At 46.5% G+C, this 25,808-nt stretch overlaps 1 protein-coding gene and 1 long non-coding RNA gene across 2 annotated transcripts in view; both read right to left on the bottom strand.

Moving 5' to 3' along the window:
• KCTD1 (potassium channel tetramerization domain containing 1) overlaps positions 1-24,983 on the bottom strand; it is a 158,192-nt gene extending 133,209 nt beyond the window's left edge. The window contains exon 1 of the mRNA XM_064481529.1: positions 24,861-24,983. Within this exon, the coding sequence (XP_064337599.1) occupies positions 24,861-24,869 (9 nt within the window). The 5' untranslated portion in view covers positions 24,870-24,983. The remainder of the gene's footprint in view (positions 1-24,860) is intronic.
• On the bottom strand, positions 14,429-21,383 carry LOC135319800 (uncharacterized). Its single transcript, XR_010378664.1, has 3 exons — positions 20,961-21,383; positions 20,150-20,216; positions 14,429-17,205 (listed from the first exon to the last, which is right to left on the bottom strand). It is a non-coding gene; the product is annotated as an uncharacterized LOC135319800 (long non-coding RNA).
• Positions 24,984-25,808: the final 825 nt, after the last annotated feature.

The following is a 25,808-nucleotide window of genomic DNA, read 5'->3' as shown; positions in this document are numbered from 1 at the left end:
ATGCCCGCGCTGGGAATGGCAGTGTGGAGGAAGGAAGAGCCCCTCCCTTCTCGACGGGCCATCGTGGTCCCGGACTCCCAAACGCCGTCTCTGGGCTTCCTGTCCTGTGGGATCACAAGTGGCCGTCTTTTGTAAGTCACGTTTAGTTGTGTGTCTGTCACTTATAGCCCAAGTCGTACCACCTACCTGTACTCACTCTCAACAGTGTATTGTGTGCGCTTTCCTTGCCGTGAAATGGTCTTCAAAAGCAAACCCCGCAAAATTGGAATAGTTGGTTTGCTTGTTTCCCACAGGACTTTGAGCTCTTTGAGTGCAGAGATTTGGGTTCTTTGTTGAGATTTTATTTATTTTGTGAGGGTTTTTTTTTTTTTTTAACTTTCCTCTTTCGTTTTTGTTTTTTGCCCTCACGCTCAGACCCTAGTACTGTATCTGGCATGACACGAGCACTGGGATTCTGTGGAATGAGGAAGCTGATGACTGAAAAGCCACCCAGAGTAGGTGACAATCACTGAGCCTGTGCATGGAGTCGGCAGCTGACCTTTGGGAAGCTGGGCTACCAAAGCCACATCGGAGCCTGCATTTGCTGCAGGTAAATTTTAGGGAAAACAGCTATGACATGTCTAATCTGAAGCTGTTTCATGATCGGGATCAAAACTGAAGACTGGATAGCGGTATTAAAAACAGAGATACAGGCGTGGCCGCATTTGCTGGACAGCACGCATCCTCACACAATGAAATGATGCTCGTCACCTTCTTGACAAGAGAATTCTTCACAAAGCTGTGTTTAAGAATTCATTAAAAATATATATATATATATAGGAGTGCTGATGAGTAGTTTGGATGAATGTGGATGGGCCCCCTAATAATTGCTCCCCTCACCCCACGGCCCTCCGCTCTCAGAACAGCATTCACGCCAGTGACCACTTGATCTGTGTGTGCTTTGCCTGTTCGACCGGAAGCTCTGTGAAGTCAGGGACCACGTTTGCCCTCAACTCCTGAACTGTGCACCTTCTAGTCCACACTTTGTTGAATGATGGCTAAAAACTGAGGGAGAAATTCATGGTCACAAAATCCAAGCTGTCCATGAACTGATTTTGTGGTTTGGACTGTAAATGGGGAAAGAGGGGGTAAGGAGGGATGATGTGGGGGGTGGGGGAGTGGAAAACCCGAAGGCAAAGGAAAGATCCAAACTTTACCTCCCCACCCCCACCCCCAGCTATCCTAACAAAATACACTAATATGAAATACGCACAAGGGGGCAGCCCGGAGCTGCAGTGAGGGCCACTCTGTTGAATATTTTGCTCCTGGGCAATGTTATTATAATTTTTTTTAATAGTATCTGTTAACGCAGAATTGGTTGCAAGGACACCTTCTCTTATTAAAAGGCACTGGAACAGCCAAATCTTTCTTTAACAGTATCATCTTGCATTCCAGAAAACACATTTAATCCACGTTAAGAAGGAACAAAATACTCTTTGAGGGTCCTTGTTTGCTTTCTGTGGCTCTTTGTGAGGGAATTAAATTGGTTCCAGAAAGGAACCAAGAAGTTCGTGGATTTCAGACAATCAGTTCCCAAAGCTTGACCTACACTCCGGTACTGAGCATGGGCTAATGAAAGGGCATTGAACTGTAATTAAAAAAAAAAAAAAAATTCTAGTCCAGGTTTTCTCTTTAACTAGCTGTGTGGCTTTGCGTAAGTCATTTAGCATCTCTGGGACATATTTTTCTTATTTGCAAAATAAAAGGACTTGCTAGGGCCAACATTTCTCAATCCAGTAAAACTATGGATTGCAAGCGATCTGAATTCTCTACTGAAGACCACAGAAGTAAGAACAAAGAGGTGAGGGAGGCAAAGAGGAACCAAGTCATGACAGACTAAGGGGAAGAGAAGAGGAGGGGAAACAGCTTGGGCTGAGAAAGATGTGTCTCGTTCTGGGAAAGCCCTGGACCACGGTCTCTCCCAGCTCTAGACTCTGCCTGGCTACTGCTTCCTACTTTATATTGTCACTTAGCTGTCCGCCTGAGACTCAGCCTGCCCACGTCAGAGCTGCCGTCTTCTCCCCATAAACCAAGTGTCTTTCCCAGCATCCCTGCCCATCAACAGCACACCAAACCTCCTCCTACTCACCGGGAACCCAGGCATCCTTGCCAGCCACTGATCCTAAAACTAAAGTCTGGTGTCGGAGGACAGTAAGGGGTTAACAAATACATGGGCTGTTATAAATGGTTCTGTAAAGGAAAAAAAAAGGAATTGGGGAGGAGTGGGTATAGCTCAGTGGTAGAGTGGGTATAGCTCCTGGGTTCAATCCCCAGTACCTCCATTAAACAAAAGAAAAAAAGAAAAGGATTTTTAACTGAAAACAGTGTGCACACGTGTGTGTGTGTCTGTGAGAGTGGGACCTGCTGTGGGTGGCCAGAGGTTTCTCTGAGGTGCCATTTAATCTGGGACTGGAGCAGGAGGATGAGAGCTGCAGAGATGGGTGGGTGAAATGCCTGCAGGGGCACTGGGGCTGCAGAGGGCATGCCCGAGGGCATCAGGGTGATGTGGGTGAGCTGGGGCAGTGAGGGAGCAAGGAAGGGGCAGGACGCAGGTGGAAGAGGCACATGGCTGTGCTCCAGGGAGATGGCAGGTCATCCTTCATTTAGTCCTCTAATTCGTCTTCTCTATCCAATCAGTCATCAAATCCGGTTAATCTTTGTTTTCTACCTCTTTTCCTGTCTGTTACATCCTTTCATATTTAATTCTAGACCTGATTCTGATCATAATCTCAATGCAAGTTTCTTCTGAAGGGTGGAAATAAACCTTCATATATATTTTTTGAACTTTACTACACATTAGTTCTAAGGTTATTTTTAGCAAATACCATTTGGTTGACCAATAACTTTTTACTGGTAAGGTGTGAAGGCACCTGTCATACACACACACACACACACACACAAAGGCACATACACACTTATATTCATAGACCTGATCTGGATCATAATTTCCTGTGTAGCATCTACTTGCAAATTTCTTTTAAAGACTGGAAATAAAACTTCACATGAGCAACACACATTTTGTGAACAACTTCATTACAGCTCAACCAGATTCCTTAAAACATGCCAAAGGCGTAAGATGGACAACTTGAAAGTTCTAAAGGAAGCAGTTTGCATTTGGGAAAAAAAAATTGTAAAAAAGTATCTGAGTCATTTCTTAAGTGGTAAAACCTCCCTTTTTGCCCTTTTTCTTGAGTTTTAAAAACAGCCTAAATGGAATCTTACTCAACTTTCTACAAGAAAACATACCTTTAGGCTGACAGACAGCATTAGAAATTTCATCCTGAAGAATTATTTTTTTGGGGGGGAATGGGGTGGAGTTATAAGAGCCTCAAGATAGAGGCTTCTAATTAAATTGCCCTCTCAACCAGAACTGCAGAGCATACGCTATAATCACCACAATTCAGTTTAAATCTGGGACAGAATGATAATTTTGTTAGTTCAGAGGTTTTTAAACTATAGTTCATAACTGCTGGAGAGTTTCCGATGACTTTCCAAGGTTCTGCAAGGCACGGGTATTTGCTGGGGGACCAGGGGACTTGCAGCAAATGAATAAATAAGGCAGATTTCACAGTCTCAGGAAGTTTAAGCAGGTCTCAGATGAGATGAGATCAGGAAGACGATCAGGAGGTGCTGCGGTTGTCTTTCTGGCTTTGTAGATGGCAACCAATCCACGGCGCAGTATTAGGGAGGAAGTTTTGAATGCTTTTCCTACTAATGGTAAAGCATTTGACCTTATTCACCTGCATCCTTCATCCCAGTTCATCTGCAGTGTGGGCTTGGGAAGTCAAAGCTGATGATTGGATGAGTAAAAGGGAAAAGGAGGAGGTAGGTCCAACCCACAGTCTTGGCCTCAGCCCTTCAAGCTAACCCACTGAGCTAACCAGTCACAGGCAAAAACGGATCATTCATTCACTCATTCACTTAGTCAATAATCTTGATTGAGTGCCATCCCATCCAAGGGGATACCGAGGCAGAAAATGTGCACAGAATCAAGAAGCTTATACTCTAGGGGGAGTAGACGTTAATGGGTAAACAATCAAGTAATATGTTAATTAAAACTGTAATAAAAGCTAACACAGAAATGTCAAGATTTATTGAGAGCACAGAACACAGGAACTGAGTCTTATTGAGCTGTGGGTCCAGGAAAAGCTGTCCTGTGAGAGAGACATTTAAACCAGAATCTCAAGGATAAGGAGGAACATTGACCAGGCAAAGCGTTGTGGGATCAGCATTCAAATCAGAGGGAACAGCATTCCAATCAGAGGGAACAGCATGGGCAAAGTCCCTGAGGTCAGAAAGAGCTTGGCCCTTCCAAGGAACAAAAAGGAGCCCAGTGTGTCTACAGCAGTGGTTCCCGAAGTGTGGTCCACAGGGTCCTGGAGACCCTCTCAGGAAGTCAGGAAGGTCACAACTGTATTCATAATAGCAGTGAGATACGTGCTGTTTGCTGTTTTCACTGTGTTGACATTTACACAAGTGGTGCCAAAGCATTGGTGGGTAAAATTGCTCGTGCCTTGCTGATAATAAAGGACACCAAACAGCACCCGCAGTCACTGTTTTTCACTGCCACACACTCAATTTAAAAAATGCCTCAACAAGGACATTCTTAAGGGTCACAAACAAAGTCTGAACAAATGGAAAGATATACTACCTTCTTAGATAAGAAGGTGAAATATCACAAAATCATTCAATCTCTCAAAAAACAGATAATTATAATAGCATTATAATTACAGTTGCATAGTTTTTTTTCCCCCTTTGGAGTAGGAGAAGAGGCTGGATAAATGACTTTAAACTCATATGAAAGAATAAAGGCTCAAGTATATAAAATAGAACAGTAACAGGGAAATTGCCTGACCAGACATCAGAGTCTAATATGAAATCATGAAATAAACATGGTATTGGTATGAGAATGAGAAATAGATCAGTAGAAACGAAAAAAGAATCCAGAAATAATGTTGTATGTGAGAATTTAATATATATTATAGATCAAATGTGGTGGCTCAAGTTAGTGGGAAAATAATAAATCATTTTTAAAAGGATACCAGTATAACTGCCATCCATCAGAAATAAAACAAAATTACACCATATACCAAAATACATTCTCCAGAGATTAGCCTTGTAGTAAACAACAAAACAGAACAAAATATTGCAGCAATATCTAAGGGGACTCTGTGTACAATCTAGGGACAAAGAAACCTTAACAAGATTGGAAAACACAGAGACTATAAAAGAAAAGATATATCTGCCCACATTAAAAATGTATAAGGTGAAAGGCATAATCAGATTCAGAACTCAAATGATAAATTTGTGAAAAAAATACTTGTGATGACAAGTACTTAATTAATTTATATAATATTTATATCAATTAATATAGTATAGAAATCAATTATATGTAATTAACAGAGGAATTAATTTACATAATACAGAAAGATTTTTATAAGTTGGCAACCCAATAGAAAAATGATCAAGAAATATGGAAAGGCAATTTATAGAAGCACAAATCCAGACAGCCAACAAATGTACAAAAAAAAAAGCTTGAATTTACCATAGTTGGGGAAATGCAAATAAAAGTAATAAGATATCACTTCATGATCAGCAGGCCAGTCAAAATTAGAAACAACTACAACGTATATTTTTGGTGGAAATGTAAATTTTGCAGCTTTTGGGGAAAGAAATCTAGCATTACATATTAAAATTTAAAATATACGTACGCAGAAGAATAGATAAACCACTGTAGTACACGCATACAATGGAACACCACTCAGCGATAGAAAGGACTTGTTCCACCTGCTGCAACAACATGGTTCAATCTCAAAACCACTATGCTGACAAAACAATCCAGACACACAAAGCGTCTAGACTCTATGATTCCGTTTATGCCAGTGTCTTAAACAGGAAGAACTCATCTACAGTATTAGAATATACGTATCAAGATGTTTCATTAGAGCACTACTCAGGGTGGTAAAAATCTAAAAAGAAATCGAATCCTCGTTAGTGCAGAATGAATGATTCTATCACGGCAATCCCCATCAAGACTAGCATACAGACCATGAGAAAGGAAGGAACAGGTATACCAGTTGGCTTGGAGGGGTTTCTACAAAGTATTGTTGATAAGCAAGGGGCAGGAGAGTGTTAGCAGTAAAATCTCGTGTTTGTGAAACGATGACTCCACCCCCGTGTGTAAATGTGTCTGCACATATGCATGTGTCTGTAGTGTCCATATCTCGTATCTTGTTACAGGAATATGAAGGAAGATACGGAAGATAGTGTCAGGTATGCTAATGCAGATAACAAGGGGAAGATAATGGAAGGAAAAGGGAAAAGGGCACCAAGCTAAAAGAGAAAAGAATGGGTTAAAAGCAACAGGATGGATGCTATGATTACATCTGTGCATTTGTATGTTTAAAGTTTTTATTTATAGAGGACTCCTCAAAGAAAATGCTGTCTCTCTTGTACATATTTTGAGTTTCATCAGGGGGTTAAACTAGACCTTTGGAACTAGGTTTTTGGACTACATCCTATTGGTCCTTCTTTATTTGCACTTGAAAATTAAGTAAATTGAACGGAACGGTAGCCTCCTCTATTTTACAGAGAAGAAACCAGAGCTGTAAAGCTTAATTGACTCGCCCAAAGGAACACAGCTAGGAAGTGGCAAACCGTAGATTTGAACCCAGGCCGTCTAACTCCAGAAGCCACACACACACACCCTTCTCAGTATGTGTTCAGTGCTTCCTGAGAGTTGAGCAGAAGTGATGAGATGCACATCTTGGGGGGAAAATTTCAAAGGGTGCTGAGAGACTCAGAAAGCAGGAGGAATAATATTTGAAAAAAAAATTCACACTGGACAAAAATATCAAAATTTTCAATAAAGCCAGGATCCCACCCTGTACTTGCAAAGCTGGGCCTCCCGCGCCTCACCCGAGCGAATCCCAGTTCCTCTGGATCTTGTCTTTATTGAAAATTTTGATATTTTTCTCATCATGGATATTTTTACACTCACTTTGATGAATTATATTAATATGACATTACTATACTATGTACCTTGATTACTGAGTTTTTTGGCGCCTCCTTAAATGCTGTGCCTTCCTCAGTCATGCTGCCCCTGAGTACGTGGCACAAGAATTGAAGCTACAGCAGTGCTTCTCTCACCTGTTAAAAACCACATTCGCACTCGGTCAGTCTGGGGTGGGGCGCGAGAGCCCGCACTCCTAACAAGCCCCCAGGTGGTGCTCCCGGTCCCGGTCCAGGGTTCCCCCTGGCTCTGAGCAGTGAGGAGCCGTCGAGCAGGACACAGGATGAACAGGTCAGAAAGACTGAGATGCACCACAATGATGACCGAGCCCTGACAGCCGCAGCACTGTCGTGAGCATTCGCATCTTCCCGATTAGCCCTGTAAGATGGATTCTGTTAGACCCACACTCGTCACACAAAGCTAGATTTATTCCGCTTGCCGCAGGAGAGAACCACACCAAGGGGCCACAGGAGGGAGGTGGAGGGGTTTGTTATGGGATTTGGTCTTGCGCTGGGGGAGTCTCAGGAGGGCTAAGGACCTGGGTGCCATCCAGGCACAAGGGCAACTTGACAATTGGGCAGCTTGTAATTTTTTTTTTCGGTCCAGGAAGAGGATTAACGTGGGAAAAAGTTAGAGAAGCAGTAGTTGCACAGTTAATCATAAGAGGGTGAACTTAATAGATAAACAAGGACCTACTGTAGAGTACAGGGAACTATATTCAATACCTTGTAATGGTCTATAATGAAAAAGAATAGGAAAAGGAATACATATGTATATACATATGTATAACTGAATCACTGTGCTGTGCACCAGAAACTAACACAACATTGTAAATCAGCTATACTTGAATGAAAATAATAATAAATTTTTAAAAAGAAGAGGGGGACGTTAATTATGTTTGCGGCTGCAGAGTGAGCTTCTGTTTTGCGTCCTGAGTGACTCTGTTGCTGGTTTGTCCCAGCAGCCACGCAGTGACCTTGTCTGATTACTGGTTTTATTCTGTGAGTGATGTTTAGCTCCTTGAGGGACACTGCAGCCAGTGCCGTCCAGATTTGGGCAAGCTGGGCCCCCGCTCCGGCCCCGTGCCTCGGAGGGCCCTTCACATCGGAGCAACTTCCTCGGGATTTTCCAAGCCCCTCCCTGGTGCCAGGACTGGCCAGGGCTGCAGTGGCATCACCCCGGGGCGCCCTAAGCCTGGCCTGGGACTCACCTTTCTCCCCTTCAGAGCACCCCGTGAGTCTGCCCTCAGCAGGGGTCCTCCTGATGCCCTGCGGAGCTCGAGGGCCCGTGCCCAGGTGGTCCTCCGTGGGCTGTGCGTGGACACCTGTGCCCGGCGAGCAGATCTTTCCCACAAGCTGAGACAGAATTCTTCCTGCACAACTCTGTGAAACTGAGCTGCCGGAATGGTGCTGATTGGGATTTTTTTTCACATTTAGTGTTTTGTTTATTTTTGATGCATATTTTAATTTAAAAATTTCAGCTCTATTGAGGTGTAATTGACAAATGAAGATTGGAAGATATTTCAAATGAACATCGTGATGATTTGCTGTATGTAGACATTGTAAAAGCACCCCCCCCCATCTGGTTAATTAACACATTTATCACCTCACACATTTATCTCTCTTTTTTTTGGTGAGAACATTTAAGTTCTACTCTCTCAGCAAATTTCATTACACAATAAGTGTTATCAACTACAGTCACCATGTTTCACGGTAGATCTTCAGACCTCACCCACTGTAAAGCTGAAAGTTTGTGCCCTTTAACTAAGTTCTCCTTATCTCCCCCAACCCCCAAGCCCCCAGCAACCACTTTTCTACTCTCTGTTCCTGTGAGTTCGACTTTTTTTTTTTTTTTTAAAGATTCCACTCAAATTGCTTACATAGCCAGGGTCCCACAAAATATATTTGCCTGGGGTCTCACACATCCAAGGGCTGGACCCACCACAGCTGCCCGGGGCCATTTTTCACCTCAACTGTTACCACTCCCATTACACAGAAGAGGAAACCGAGGCTCACAGAGGCTAAGCCTCTCCCTGGTGATTCCCTGGCTGGATCGTGGTGAAGCAGGGACTTGGACTCCAGTGAGTTTGTAACCCACACACTGCCTCGCCCATCTGGCCAAATCCAAGGGCACCTTGGCTGAGTCCAGCCCCAGTGGCTGTGCTCCGAAGACTGCTGACATTTGGAACAGGGCTCCTGCTTTTTCAAATTGCTTACATGGTTTTTGTTTGTTTGTTTTGGGTATTTTTTTTTCCTGCGAGGTACTTGGAAATCTCCACGCATCTTCCACACGTGGCTCTTTTGCTCCCTTCTCCTCCCGACTCCACGTCCTTTAGACCATTACCGGCTAGGGGCACCACGTGCTCCTTCTGCGCCCCGGTCCAGATCTGTCACAGGACGATGGAAACGCTCTAGAGCGTTAACTTTGGCTTCCTGTGAATGCTAGAGACTGTGAACAACGAAGGATGTTCTCTCAAATGGCACGGGGACTATCCAGATTGCTGGGGGTGGTGCTGAGGCTAGCTGTGAGAAGGAGGTGCCTGCGTGGGGGCAGGAAAGAGAGACGTGTTAAATCTTCTATTATGGGGTGGGCAGTGTCCCTAAAGGAGCATCCAGGGTGGGCACCCTCCCCGCTGCCGATTTCAAGAACAAGAAACAGAGGGGAGGTGGCCCATGCCTAAGAGGCTCTGTGATCTTTCAGCGGAGGGAGGGAGCCCTGTCACTTCAGTGCGATAAGGCTTGTTTTCTGCTCTTTCCGGAATCTGCAGATTCCAGAACACAAAGAATTAGGAAGGCTCCTCTCCGTGAGTTCAGTGTTCAGTCTACCTTAGAAGCAGTATCTATAATGCAAACAGCACTATCTTTGGGGTCTACTGACCCCAGACCTGGGATGGAATCCCAGCTCTGCCAGTACACGTGCGACCCTATGAAAGTTACATAAAACCTCTGTGCCTCAGTTTTCTCATCTGAAGAATGGGGATAATCATTCCTTCCTCAAATGGTTTGTTGTGAGGATTGAGTAAGATGATGGTGGTACAGCGCCTGGTACAGAGGACACTGTAGCTAATATTATCATACTTTTTGTCTTAGATGGTCTCATGGAGCACAGCCTGAAATCACGGGCTGGCTTTCCCGTGTGTTACTTCAAGATCCTGGGGAAATATCTCCCACATATGTGTAGTCAGTTTTGAAAAACCAGTTGCAACTCAATCATCCATCAATATATACAACCATTTTGCACCCACTTTCTATTTCTAGCCTATATCAGCCCTGCAGGTAATGAAATTGAAGAGCCCCCAGCCTGCTACATAAAACAGAAGTGTCTTTCACTTATCTTAAAGCTCCTGTTCTCACAGTTCCATGGCAGATGGCTTCGAGTTCACTCTAATCCTAACCATCATTTCCTAGACACTTGAACATCTCCTTCTTTAAACATTTTATTTATCTCTCACTCAAGTTTTCTAGTAACTGTAAGACTTTCTTAAAGTACACCTGCAAGAGCTTTCCAGGGCTGAGCACTGTTTTCTTTCTCACCCTCGGTGTTCTGTGGGCTGTTCGGGTATCAGAACCTTAGCTAGCAGCCCTCATTTCGAGGTCAGATGTATCCAGTTTGAGTCATCTCTCTCCTGCTTAGCCATCAGCCACGTGACCCAGTCCTATTCATATGGTGGCGGTGGGTTGATTCGTACCTGCCCAAGGCTGGCGGGGGGGTCCCGGGGCCCACCAGGGGAAGCGCTCGGCAGCGGGCACGAGGCAGGAGCCCAGGACCGGGCGCTGCCTGCCCCCTGAGAGCAAAGCCTCATCTCCTCTTTACTGACTTTCTGGCCTCCCCACCCTACCTAATTTGCATACCATTGCCAACTTCTCTTCCGAAAGTGTAACTTGTAGCATATGACCCTTCTACTCAAAAAAAATCTTCAAAAATTCCTCCTTGATCAGTCTTGCACGTAGAGCCCTGCCTGGAAGAGCCCCACAGTTTCCTCCCTCCACCTGTCTTCAAACATCTGAGGATCCTACAAATACCTGGAGATGCTGACAGGACGGTGGCCCAGCCCTCAGTCTTGGGGAGCCCGCAGTCCAGTTGACGGGGTGTGACACCGGCCCAGAGTCCAGGGGGAACCCAGAGGGAGAAACAAACGCCCCAGGGAAGCTGAGGTCCGAGCTGCGTCTCCTTGTGTGAACAGGGGCTAGCTAAGCGGTACTCAAATCAGAGGAGACCTTGGGAAGAAAGGATGCCATAAAGAGAGAAGGTGATGGCAGGACACAGTATCTGGATGCACAGAAGCCTGGAGAGGCTGAGGTCTGGGGCATTAGTGGGTGGTAGAGCTGACACCAGTAAACAGAGCCAGGCAGGTGTGCAGGGCTCCCGAGGCCAGCCGGGGGCTTTGGGGTGTAGCCTGTGGGTGGTGGGAGGTTATGGAACAATCTTAAGTAGGGGGTGTAACATCATGTAATTTCCAAAGAAAAGATCGGTTTAATGGTCGTAAAAGGATTTCATGGTTATTATAGAGAACTGGAAAAATATAGAAAAATAAAAAGTAGAAAATAAAAATCCAGTGGCCCAGAGATAAACATTGACAGCATCATTGTATTTACTCCTGATGCTCTCTCTCTCTCTCTCACCCTGGCCACTACGGGACAAGTGCTCACTGCCTACCAGGCATTGGTACCAGAGCTTTCCTCCTCACCATAACAGCTGTAGACAAAGTTATTAACAGGTGAGGAAGCTTTAAGAAGCTTCTCTGGATCACAGGGTCGGTAATGGCAGAGTTGGGCTTCCGGCCAGATTACGGGGCTCTGGCACCTGAGTTCTGAACCCCTAGGCTGGTTGGTGATTACACTGATCCACATACACACACACACACACACACACACACATTAAGTTTTCTTTAAAATAGAGTTCAGGACCCTAATTTTCTGGATTGGGGCTTTAAAAAGAATTTTGCTGAGAGCCCGAAGGTGCTGTCTAGGTAGAGGGGGTTCAGAAAGTGTGGTGGGAGAGAGCGGGTAGATGGGGGCGGCAGCGGTCACGTGGAGGGTGATGGACATGCGAGGCAGCGAGGGTGGGGGCTGGGGGCGAGGGTGCACGCAGAGACCCTTGGGAGGAAGAAATAACAGACCTTGACTTGGGGCGTGTGTGTCTAGGCAGGAGCTGAGAGGAAGGAAGGCGCGAAGGAAACACCTGAGGATTCTTTACGGAGCACCTGGGCGGGTGGGAAAGCCATCAGCGGAGGGAGACGTTTGGGAGAGCAGGCGGTGGCGAGTTCCCCTGGGGGCCCCATGGGAGGGCGCGCCCTGCCAGCTGGACGTGTTCACTAGGCAGTTAGAGACACAGAGGGGAGTCGCCGCATGTTTGTACTGAAGTCAAGGGACATGGGGTTCCCTGGGAAGAACAGGCAGAATAAAGACGAGGCAGAGGAAGCTTAGGGACATGGGCGGAGAAGATAACAGGGTAGGATAGTTGGATCCCAGAGTGGCCGACACACAGGGACCACAGAGCAGGATGGCTGGGAACAGGAAGGGCCTCTGGAGTCACAGCTTTCTGCCCCAAACCCCAGTTTCGGGCTAATCCCTCATCCGCCATCAAAATCATCTTTAGATGTTCATTTCCGGTTCGATTTACTGTCCCGTCCTGGCTTGCTGTGCCTCTGCGTCTCTAAGGCCGATTTATACTCTTACCTCCTCCAGGAAGCCTTCCCAACTTGCTCCACTGAGCCTCCAGCTCCCTGTGCACAAGCCCCCACCCCCACCCCCCAGCGTCCCTTCTGCACCATCACAGATCTTGTTTCCCCCGAATTCTGCCTCCTTGGAGCCCCAGGGGGCCTCATAACAAGGTGCTGATCAATTGGATGTTTATAACCCACAGCAGAGAGCATATTATTTTGCTTGTATAGTGTGGTTTTTGGAAATACACTTTCTGTACCCCAGAAGCTCCTCTGCCTTTTTTAGCTCAGTCCCAGCTCCGTGGATTTTTCCCATGGCATATTCTTCCCCGGTGGCCTGGCATTTTGCAACTCGAACACTCCACAGGCAGCCTGGGAGCTGAGACCCCACTTCTGTTCACTTCCTTTCCCCATTTCTCCATTTTCCTCACTCCTGTTTTATGACAGTCCCTCATCCTGGAACCCACCGTGCCTTCCTTCCCGCGTGCGCGTGCCGCGCCTGCCCAACCATGAGACTCTTTGTAACCATGTAACTCTGATGGGGTTAAGGAGGGTGTCGTCTGCTCCACGTCCCTTCTTTTGGGACAGAACTCGGCAACATTCCACCAGCCCTCCCTAGGCAGCTACAGTAGGTGGCAGGTAACAGATCTCCAGAGAGCTTCCCAGCTTCACCTTGTGTTTCTTCAAGACTCACAGGTTCCCTGTAAAGCCAGAGAGAATCCTCACTCGTAGACATGTGTATCTGTATCTGTAGATGCGCTTGTGTGCATGATAAGCCAGTGACACTTAGGATGACAGTGACATTGATCATAATAACTACCATTTGCTGAGCACTTAGCACAGGCCGGGTACTACGCAAAGCGCTTTACAGACGTTGCTTCATTTAATCCCCTCTTCCCTGCCTGCTGCTCTTCCACGCCCTGTGGAATCTTGGGGCTGCTCTGAAATCACTGCCATGTTGGATAGGCATTTTTGGCTTTCCCTTTGCAGGTGTGATGGGAGTAGACCCAGGAACTCTCCATGGTTAGTACGGAGGCTCTGGGGGAAATCCACGGCAGCAGTGAGGTGAGAGGAGCCGGTCCTGCCTCATCTCTGCCTCTTATCACCTCTCCCTCAGAGAGAAGCCACAGGTCAACTCGGGGAAGCAATGACATTTGACCTTTCCCCAGAGAGCCAGTGCCTGTGGGGTGTGTGTCTGTGACAATATCCTATGAAATAAGCAATACTTAATGGAATTCTAGTGAACTGTAAACGAGAAGATGCAGTTCAGGGAAAGTTTCCTTAAAAAGAAGAAGCCATCTTCCCAATCTTGATTTTTAAACTTCCACTCCTGCTTAGGGCTATTATCATTTCAGTTGGAAAATGGCAGAAAACCAAATAGTATTGATGTAGAAAAATACAAAATCGAGCAATAACCACTCCCTACTTCCTTAAATGATTTGCAGAAATATTCAGGGGAGGAAATAAAAAAGGGAACTTCACTGAGAAAGAGGATTGGATTTGGGGACAAGCAGAGATTAAATTTGGTGTTTAAGGACAGGTAAGCAGCACAAAGCACTGGAAGACAGCAGAGGTTTTGATCCTAAGGTAAGTTAAAAATAAAGCCTCCTGGAACATCCTGGGCTTTGCAAGATGCTGTTCCATTTTGAAAAGGCACAAGAGCATACACTAAAATAAAAGGTGATTTGAAAAGTACTGCCCGCGAGGGAGGAGAGGTGGGAGGGAGGTGTGAGTGGCCAGATTGTGGGGGGAGCTGTGTGCAGAAGTGGCTGTGAGCTTGCAAGGAGGGAGGCGGTGAAGCAGCGAGGTTTTCTGTTTCCTGTTGAAGGTTGGTGTCTCCGTCAGCTCGGGCTGTTCCAATAAAATACTATACAGACAGGGTGGCTTAAACTGCAGAATTTTATTTTTCACAGTTCTGGATGCTGGGAAGTCCAAGGTCAAGGTGTTGACTGATTTGGCTTCTGGTGAGGGCTCTCTTCCTGGCTTGTTGATGGCTGCCTTCTAGCCGTGTGTTCACATGACTTCTTCGTGCTCCGGAGGAAAGAGTGAGCTCTCTGGTGTCTCTTCTTATAAGGAAACCAATCTTATCAGATCAGGGACCAACCCTTATGACCTCATTTACTCTTAATTATTTCCACAAAGGCCCTACCTCCAAGTACAATCAAATTGGGAGTCAGGGCTTTGAACATATGAATGTGCAGGAGGGGTGGGGGGGACACAGACAGTGGGTTATTCTGCAAATAGTTAAAAGCTAAGGGGAAGGGGCCAGTGGAGAGAGGACAAATGAGAAACTGAGGAAGGGACAGCGGAGATGGAAGAGAGGACTTGTGGAGCCAAGGATGGGATTTTTGGTGTCAGGAAGTACAAGGAGTGGACAGTGTCTCCATAATTGTGAGGCCAGTTTACCTGGTAAGTGGGGATGGGTCTGGAACCTAAGAAGAGTAAAAAGATCCAGGAGAGCCTCCTTGGGGAACGAGACAAGAAGTGAACTGGGCACTGCCACGCGACATCAAAGGGCCGGCCAGCCACGCTGAGATAAGTTGGTTGCCATCAGGCATCAGCTTTAATGTCACCTCTTTCTGGAGGTCTCACCTGGCCACCCTGTTTTAATTTTCTGCATAGCACTTAATCGTATCTGAATTGAGTTCTTACTCCTCCTTGTAGGATGTAAACTCCATGAGACCCTGGACTTTTCTGCCTTGCTCGTCACTGGATTTCTAAAACTTACAGCAGTGCCGGTCTGTAGAATTCGCATGCCTTTCACTCATTCAGGCCACATTCACCGCCCAGCAACGCGCATGACTGGCTGGGTCCCCGTGACTCCACTGGTCATGAACTCTGTGGCTGTTTCTGCTAAGGGGATCAGCAACACTGGAGGTATGTCTAGAAACTGCAGTTCTTAAATAGCTAGTTTGACTTGTGCAAACTTCAACTGGTCCACATCTCAGATACTTTGGATTTTTGAAATACAGGACTGTCCGCCACTAAAGAAGCCGTCATTCTAAAAATGTGGCCCTCATTTAGAGAGCTGTCTGTTCTCCCAAACCTCACTTGGGCATCCTGCACAAAGTAAGTTCATTAGATTCTAGACTCTAAAACCTGTCTTTCGTACCAGACTCGGGAAGGTGTTTCTGAGCAGAGAAAGGCTGAGTTAGTTCATAACGCAGGTGAATTTCTTTCCCTGTTGTGAGTTCCTGAAAGTCACAGGCAAAAGAGCTATGCTGAGAGCTGGCCCTCTTGTGTGAGAGGAAGGCGATGGCCGTTTGGCAGAGCACCTGGATCTTCCTACCACCTCAGAAAAGAATGAGCCGTGACTCTCAGGAGAGGAAAGAGCGGGACCAGCCCCAAACTTCGCTGGCCATTCGTCATGTCTGAAATGGTTCCGAGGCTATAAATATCTAAGGGCCCTGACGGAAAACTTAAAGGGTAAGACATTTCACATTTTCCACGTGCCTCATCTTATACGATTGGAACATAACCCCGCAGTCCTTCACTGCTGATTTCTCTTCTCTCTGAATCACTGTGGCAGTTACAGCGGGACCCACCGTTTAGTGCTTTAATACATGATGGTCTCACCAGCAATTTGTTTTCCTGTGTTACTGACAGAGTGGGGCACAGAGGAAACATTTTTTCTTCATTTGTTAAGATGGGGAAAGTACCCACCTTCTAGGGTGGCTGAGAGGATTAGAGTAGTTAACATACATGAGGCTTCTGGCACAAGGAAAGTGTTTAATAACTACGAGCTAAAATTGGTAACAATCATTATTAATAAGAGACAGTAGTGCCTGGGGGGGACAAAGGCATGGACCCTGCCGCCTGCGGCCATCATTCAAATCCTGTGACCTTGGGTGAGCTACTTCATCTCTCTGTGCCTTGATTTCCTTATTTCAAGAATGGGGATACCAAGAGTACCGCCTTCTTGAATGATGAAGATTCGACAACATCGCAAAGTCCTTGGAAAACAGCCTGGCACACAGAAGTGTCACAATGGTGTCACATACTTAATTCTTAGAACAACCGTCTGAGCTGGTTGTCAGTATCTGTACTTGTACAGATAATGAAGCCAAGGTTTGGGGTCACACCGCGAACAGTGGGTCCACAGTTCTAAGCAACTTGAAGACCAAAGCTCATTTCACTACCGCACACGAGAGGGTTACATGTGGGTCTATAGTTGCACGTGACGCTTCCATCCCCTGGAGGCACAAGCTTACTAAAACGGGTTATATTCTTTACTGGTATTCCTGATTACTAACTGGCAACCTGGACGGACGCTCTCAACCCACAGCAAGTGGTAGCATCCTAGCTGCTGGAGCTTGACAGCACTTTCTTCCACTGATTTGCTTTAAGCAAACGAAACAGCCTCTTGGAAGCCGGCAGTGAGTGGATTCTGACAGCTCACAGTGCCTGCTCTCTCTCCCTTGCCTGGACCACAGCACACGGGTGACTCCAAGGCGTGGATTCTTCCAGCTGTCCAGTGGAGCCTCGGTTATTCCTGCAAAGGAGTCAAGGGAGGTTTTAAAAGTTGGCTCAGACTTCCTTTTCCACTGAGGGTGGGGCAATGTTGAGAAACTAAGAGAAAGACCAGAGGCTATTCCAAGAATTTGCTTGTGAGTGTACACCACTGCCATCTGCTGGATGGAATGGGTATCAGACCAATTCCGATGTTTCTCTGCGGTGTAATAAACAAATTCACTGGTTCCCATTGTGGGTGCAGAACCCAGTGGTTTCATCATTTCATAGCAGCAGTTCTAAATGTCTGCATGTTTTGGAAACTTCATGATAATTGTGCCTAGAAGGACCTTCACGTGAGTCATCAGAAGATAAACTGATGACATCTTTGAAGCAATGTCCTATTTAGCATTAGTACTGCTGATCAAATTTGGTCTGCTCCCAAATGGTTGATCTAACTGGTTAGCAAAAGCCCATAACTCTCAGGCAAGGGCATGTAGCAGAACTTGGACCTTCTTGTTAAAGGCAAAAAGCTCCTACAGGGAAGTGAAATCACTGCCTGGCTTTATTCTTGTATCCTCTGAAATTCTGTGTTCATATACCCAACAATTATTTATCGAGCACTTATCCTGTGTGCCAGGCACTGTATCACTGTATTAGGAATTGAGAAAGCAAAGATGAATGAACATAGTCCCTGCTCTTAATAACAGCCTATGGATATTTCCTGAGTGCTTACTATGTGCTGGGCGTGTATATCCAATTACATCTCATTCGATCCTCAAGACAACCCTAGAATCTATTCTAATCTCACTTGTAATCTTCTCATATGATTACCTCATTTGTAGTGACTTTTACTACCTCAATTACCATTCAGAAAACTGAAGCTGAGAGATTTAATTAGTTTATCCAAGAAAATACAGGTAGGAAGAGTCGGAGTGGGATCTGAATACTGGGGTAGTAGGAGCAGGAAGGCAGAGGAGAGATGTGTTGATAACATGGACCAATGTAATTCCCCCACAACCTCCATAGAGAGTCTGGGTCTTCCATTTCACACACATCTTCTGTTCCATTACCTAGTTTTCCAACAAAGTGAGAGGATTACAAAACAGTAAGTAATGACAGCAGTCGATGCTTTGGAAAGATTTATCAGGAAGAATATCGCTTCCTCTAGCAAGCATTTGAAATCTATCTAGTTAACATCCTTTTTAGTTCATAACTCTTCTTCCTAAGAGCAGCCTTGGTGTCAGCAGCAAGACCTGCGTTGTTGTCAGTTCTCACTGGACAGAAAACAACTCCGTGTTTTTGGTCAGCGTGACAGAGGACGCGAGAGGGACAGATTTGCTCAGCACGGGCTAGGGAGCAATTTAGATGTCTGAGAGCAACAATCTCAAGCTGCGTTTTATTTTTCCTCCCTCTTGGTATAAGAGGGGCTGCTGGTGCTGGTGGAGAGATACAGGGTGGGCAGTGGGGATAGGAGAGGGAAGAGAGGATGAAGAGAAGCTGCAGGCAGAGAAGAAGGTGCTCTGTGCCTAGTGCCTGTGCAAAGTGCCCAGATGCTACTACTGGACAGAAAACCAGGAGGGTAGGGGGCAGAAAAGTGCCTAATGGCAGGTTAGGGCTTTGTTGCCAGCCTGCCGGGCTACAATCCCTGCTCCACCACTAGCCTAGCGTTTGACCTCAGGCAAGTCACGTGATCCTTTCTAATCTTCACCTGTGAGTTGGGGTTGCCTCACAGTGTTGTTTTGGGCGCTCAGTGACGTAGTCCAGACTGGCCTTGCAGCAAGGGGCCAGAATTCAGAGGGATCTTTTAGAAAAATTACCCTTTAGGGTTGCTTGATGCCACCTATTTGCACATCAGTTTGCCATTTGTACTCTGGAGTTTTCCCTCTCAACAATCCTATGAGGCAGTTTAGCGAGATATAAATCATCGCTGTATATACAGAAGAAATAGATCCCCAGGTGACTTAGCTAAAATGAAGAAGTTTTTCCAACCAGAGCCCGCCCTGAGGGCCACCCACCCAAGAACCACCAGGAAAAGCATCTTATGGAATTGCAGTTGTGTCTCAGACCACAATGCAGAGAGCGATATTCAAATTGTTTCCTGGAAATAACTGAAACCCAAATTTCTTGGAAGGAGCTCCAACCTGGAATTTCCTGGAAGGAGTACAACCAGAAGGGGGAAAAACTCTTATAAAGCATCCATGGCAATTTGTTTTGAAAGTCTCTTTCTAATAGATTTTGAGGGTGAAAGAAAAACAGAACGCCGAATTTTAGATTATTTTAAAATTAATCAACTCGTCATCAGCCAATGCTCTCTTTGTGGTAAATAACCACCAAAACATGATTTCCCTATTGTTATACATGTTTGTGAAGCCAGATGTGGGGGGCGAAGTTTTAGAGAAATAAGAACAAATGAAATAAGAGATAAGATATCAGAAATACCAAAAAAATAATGTCCACTTAAGGAACGTATAAAAATGTTGCATTGAGACAAGACCAGCTAAGGATCAGTACAAAAAGTTAGAGGCACGTGAAGGAGAAACACAGTAAAATCTAACTGGGAGAAAGCAGAGCTGAGTAAACTCTCATCAGACCAAACTTTACTGTGTTAAGTTCATTAAAAGTTTTTTTTTTCAATGAATGATTTGCAATAATTGTGCCAGTTACTTGTATGTAAATGGGCTTTTTAAAAGCATGATTGAACAGTTAATTTTTATAGTCATTTAATTCATGTTTATATTATTTTTCGGCACAATTAATTTGCACTGTAAGGCACAGACTTGATTTTGTTTCAGAAGGTTAAACACAGGCCTATTCAAATGATGAATTCCAACAGAGCTGGAGTTGGAGAAATGAAACATCATGGAGCAGTTCATAAACGAAAAGGCATCTTGGCTAACAGGACAAGAGCGGGGAGATCAGTGCCTGACACACAGTAGGTGCTCTGTACACGGCTGGTGAACATATCGGAGGGGTTAAAGACTGACCTTGGTTTCCCACGTGAATTCAGTTAGACAGGATGTGAATGAGACTTGTCCTTGCTATTCATTCTGGCTAGAAATAAAGTGAAAGGTACAAAATCTACCCAAGTCTTCAGAATCCCCATGTCCATCCCGTTAATGTGTTAGAAACCCAGGTGTCCACTTGCCATCTCTGTCCCTCCTTGTTAACCCACCAGGTATCCTTTCCTACATGCCATCAATTTCACCTTGCAAATGGATCTCCCATCCCTGTTTCCCTTGCTACTGCCCTAACCCCAGCTGTATCTTCCCTTGCCTGGACGACCGTAATAGCCTTCCAAGGGCTATACTTCATCCACTCTGGGTCCCTCTATTCACTGCCCACAGTGACACCAGAATTATCCTTGCAAAACACAGATCTGATTATGTCAGTGCCGCCCCCTCCCAATTCTCCTGGCCCACCCCTTCACTCTGCTCTTAGGGTTAAGACCAGGGGCCTGTTCTGCAACCGCCTCTCCCATCACTGCCCCCTCCCTCTCTTAACTCCACCTACCTAATCCTTGAGTCCCCCTCCCTGGGCCTCGCCTCTCCCTGCTTGGAAAATGCCATTCCCTCTTCCCTCTGCCTGGAACCTACTTCTGTTCTGTCTGCTTCTCCTGCCCCTGCCTCTTCATCACTTAGATCTGCTTGTAATACTTCCTCTGGAACCCTGGCCCCAGTCTTGGCTACTTTGCCTCTATTCGGTTAGTGCTATTGGAACCCCGTGTTTCTTTTCTTTCAAAGCACTATTCTCTGTCTGTCCCTTGTTCAACTGTTTGATTAACATCTGTCTCCCTACCTGAATCATAAATTCCAGGAGACTGAGGACTCTGAATGCTTTTTCTCACCGTCGTCGTGTCTCTGGCATCTAGCAGTGTCTTGCACACAGCAGGCACAAATAAATATTTGTGGAATGAATGAATGAGCTTAATGAATACTGGCTTGTTACTCTTAAAGGCTAATCTCTCTGTTTTGCTCTCTGCACGATTTTCTCAAACTAAAATCACCAACAAGCATAATGTGATTTACATCTAGTATGTTTTTATGAATGAATACACTGTTACAGTGCCTACGAAAATTGAATTGTCTCACTTCTGCATTAATTAAAAAAATTCTTTCTCACTTCTGCATGAGCTATTAAAATAAGCATACATGCTTGCATCTAAAAATTTCACTTTTCCCCAAGATAGTTCATCCTAAAGATAAAGAAGATAAAAGCTTCATTGGCTTGGGAAATTACAAATTGCACTCTCAAAGAAGGTTGAGAAATGCAGTTTAACATGCAACTAAATAAAAGCCTTGGTGAACTGATAGTTCACAAGTGAATCAGCATCCTTTGAAAGACTCAAAAGCCATGTAGATGGGAAACTATATTAGCAGAAAATATCACATTTCAGGATGAGAAAACAATCATTGTGATTTTAGAAACGTCAAGACAAGAAAGCATTGGTGCAAACAACTTATTCCTACAGGTAAACGGAAGTTTAATTTTCAGAAAGTTCTCTGATATAATACATTTTTCGCTAATTCCTTTTACATTTAAAAGCAAATTGCTCTGGATAAATAATTGTAGGCCAAAAGGTCCATGATGCTGTTCAACGAATTGAATAATCTGTTTTCATCATCACGTAGTATAAGTCTTATTACAGTTACTTTCCTAGTACTTAGGCAGCATAATTTGTACAATAATTACTGAATATTCTCCAAAATAAGTAACTCACATCAGAGTAATGTGAATGGCCAATAAATTACTATTACTTAAATATGTCTGAATCAAGCTATCATTTCCCATCCTATGATGCAAGCCCTGGCAAAGAATTATAAACAAGAAAATCTCACAGCTTAGAAGAGAGACCTCTAGTGTGTGTTAGAGAACTTTTTATTGGGCTTCAGGCATAATGAATACAGCAAAATCACTGCAGTCATTTTGAATACTGTGGTGGGAGTTTTTTGTTTTTTTTTTTTTTTTTTGCCAACAATCATTCACGCTTGGTTCACTTCAAAATTTCTTCCCAGCAAATGTATGATATTTTTGCCTAATCAGTTCCTTTCTTTTTATAAACATAACTGCCTAAACCAACGAAGTTTTCTCTGGGATGCAAAGTTTTAAAATTCAGTGATCACCTTTGCGACCTAATTAGTAAACATGAAACCTACTGTCATCATAACAATTACTAACAATTCTTTCCATTCAAGCAGCAGCAGGACACCCGAGCCAAATTGTTGTAGTCAGTGTGCAGTCTTCTGAACACCAGCCCCTCACGGTAAGTCAACTGCCACACAAACATAAACACGCGGAATAGACGGGCACATTGCCCATTATCCAGGAGACAAATGGATCCACTACTATTTCAAATTCACCAAGTAGGTTAGCTGTTAGTTTCCACCGATTCCTACATATGCAGGTAAATTCCTTGATGTAAGATCAGGTTTAATGAATCATTCTGTGGCATCAGCCTCTGCCTTTAAAAACTCTTTTATTTTCTCCTTTTCCAGATTAAAAACACATTTGAGATACACACAGACAATATTTCTCTAAAACACACACACACATACACACAAAACAGGAGGTCTCTTAAGGAGTCTACTGCTGAGAAGGTAAAAGCATTTTGCTCATTTTTAATTTGCTAAAACAATCCAAGCATGCTTGGTACCCAGAGGGTATTCTCAAATAAACTTGTATCTCTAGCTGCCAGCTTAGTTGATTGAAAACAGAAGGCAAACGTTTCTTAAAGAATGAGTATGTTAAACTGTTACATCCCTCCCAGTTCCACCACGGACACACACACACGTCAAGGATTTGCTCGAAAGCGGCCAGTTCTATGATCTGGGAGATAATGCAGCATTTATACCAAATTACTTCTGCCTACTGCGGGGCACGTCTGAGCGAGGAAGCCAGTGTGGACAGTTCCTGCGTGCCTTTCTCCACGCACAAAGCCGACACCCAACTTTGCTAACTTAGTTGGCTCCCGCCCAGCCGGCCCCCGAAGCACAGTCACGGTGAAAACGTTTTAATACCAGAAAACCATTTCCACGGCACAGTGCAAGTGTTCGAAAGCACAAAGGCAGGCACTGTCGACCCGCGCTAGATAGGAAGTTGCGGTACTCGGGGCGGCGGCGCGGAGCACGCGTCCAGGTAAGGGATTCCTGCACCAAGGCTCCCGTTTCCTCGTCCTGGTGGGTTTGGGGGCTCTACCTCACTTTTCACGCGAATTCAGCAGAACGCGCCCCCTACTCGGTTCTTTTTCCAGGAGGCGCTTACGCGATTTTCCAGCCAAGTCCCTCTGGGGGGCGGGAGAGGAAGCACACTCCACATTTCAATAAAGAGGGGCAGCGGGGGTGGGGGCTGGGGGGAGCAAAGAGGTCAGAAAAGAGCCGAACTGTATCCTTCCCGCCCACCTCGGTGCCCCAAGCACCGGTTCAGACGGCGGAGACGGGAGGCGGTCAGGAAGCTCTGTTCCTTTAAGGGAACCTTGGCCGCCAGAAGGGGAGGGAAGGATGCGGGCTCCGGACTCGGCGCTGCAGGCACCGCGGAGCCGAGGCGAGCGCAGCAAAGCCACAGCCATTACCTGCAGCGCTCACATCCTTCCCCTGCCCCGGCGCCTCCTCCCCGGTCCCCGCCTCCCAGGGAGACTTCTAATCCGGAGCACGTGCCTTGCCCTTTATCAGGGGAGGAGGTGGAGAGAAAGAGGAATGAGAGCTTTTTAAAAATAAATGAAACGTTTGCACCCAAAGCGGGGGGTGGGGGGCTGGAAAAGGGGGGTGGGGTGGGAGGGGGCTTTAAAGGCGCCCGGGTGGGCGGAGGCGGCGAATCCGGATCAGCCCGGCCGGAGACGGACGGCGGACAGCGCTGGGCACCCGGCGCCGCTCACAAAGGGGAGCGGCGCGGTCCGGCCCGGGCACCAGGGGAAGAAAAAACTGCCCCGGGGCCCAGTCCGCTTGGCAGCCACAATGGCGTCTTTCACGGGGCGTCGGGGGGCGCCGCGGAGGCTGCCGCGGGGAGGGGGCGGCGGTCCACCCCCCGGGCGGGTGCGGAGCCCCGGGCGCAGCCGCCCCCGCGCGCCCAGCAGGGCCGTGCGCAGCGCTGGGGGTGCTCCGGCCGGCGGCGGCGGCGGCGGCGGCGGCGGGTCGGGGCCCGCGGCGCCGGGAGGCTCTCGGCGGGGCCGGTTCGCGGGCGCGGCGCTCGGCGCTGGGGAAGAAAGGGACGCGCGCGGCTCGGGCGAGGAGGGAGGGGTAAGGGAGGGCGGGGGGGGGGTGGGGAGCGCGGCTGCAAAGCGGCCGCCGGCGAGGCTGGCGCGCGAGTGGCGGGCGGGCGGGCGGCGCTGGCACAGGCTCCGAGAGCCGCGGCCGCTCCGCTCCGAGAGCCGGAACCGGGCCCCCAGATCGGAAGCCCGGCCCCGGCGCGCCGACTCCCGGCCCCCCGGCCCCGGCCGGCCGCGCCCGCTCCTGCTGCCCGCTCCGCCCCGCTCGCGCCCGGGGAGGAACGCCGAGGAGCTGCGGGAGCAGCCCCGGAGGAGGCGGCGGCCGCTGCCCCGCCGCCAGTCCGAGCGGCTCCCGAGCCGCGGCAGCGGGCTGTGTGTGTGCGAGTGTGCCGCGCTCTCGCCCCATGCCTGGCACATGCGTAAAAGCGAGTTGCGCCCAAAGTCCCAGCCATACCCTCCTTAGCAAATAATAACAAACCCAAACCGTCAGATCTTACCTGAAACATTGAAGCACAAAGTCTCTCTCCAAGTCCCCTTTTCCTTTTCCTCTCCCCCCTTTTCCGATTTCTCTCCCAGCGATCTGCTCGGCTCGCCACACCAGAGAGAAATGCAATAGCTTGGCTAAGGTAGACAGAACAAAATACAGAGAAGAGTTGCTCCAGGGCTTTGAAACCCCTCAAGGCAAGGATCAGGATACAATTAGCTCATGCCTCTACCTCCAGTCTAAATCAATCTCCAAAATAAAACTTAAATCAAATTAACTGATCACAGGGCAGACAATTGATCTCCTTCAAAAATAAATCTCTACATAGACGTGTAGATAAATATACATATAGGAAATTTTTCCCCAGATTTTTTTTGGGGGGGGGGTGTAGAGAAACTGTCTTATTCCAGCCTCCAACTTGCTTTTTACCCTCCTCTTGCACAGAAAAGCTGATTTTAATCGTTGTGATTAGTTTTGATGTAACGTTTCCGCGGGCGATTTCTGCAAATGGATGGAGTGTTTCTTTGCCAAAAGAGGGAAAAGCAGCAGATGATGATAATTATAAGGATTGTTGGTTGTTTCTTTTTATTTGTGTTTAGGGCTCTCTCTTCACTTTCTCAAGTTGACCTGACATTGCGGTTACACCGAGGTCGGCAACTTGTTGATGAGGGTCACCGCCCTGTCTGATCAAAGGATAGGTGATAATTTGGCAATAGAGCAGCACATTTTTGGTTCCTTTGGCGACATAACGTCCCAAATGACGTGGATAAAAATAAGCACATGCAGTCTGCTTTGCCCCAATCAAGTCTGAATCAGCGCCTGGGGGTGATACACAAACTCATTTCAAATGTTCAACCATGCAGAATTGCAAAAAGATTGAAGGAGTTACACTGCATTTTTTTTTCAATAGCCAAATTAAAAGAAAACAAAACCTACATTAGGTGTAGCCAAGGACCTACCG

This window comes from Camelus dromedarius, chromosome 32 (genome assembly GCF_036321535.1).
Source record: "Camelus dromedarius isolate mCamDro1 chromosome 32, mCamDro1.pat, whole genome shotgun sequence".
NCBI lineage: Eukaryota > Metazoa > Chordata > Mammalia > Artiodactyla > Camelidae > Camelus > Camelus dromedarius.
The sequence above is the reverse complement of the archived record's forward strand: the minus strand, read 5'-3'. Positions and strand labels throughout refer to the sequence as shown.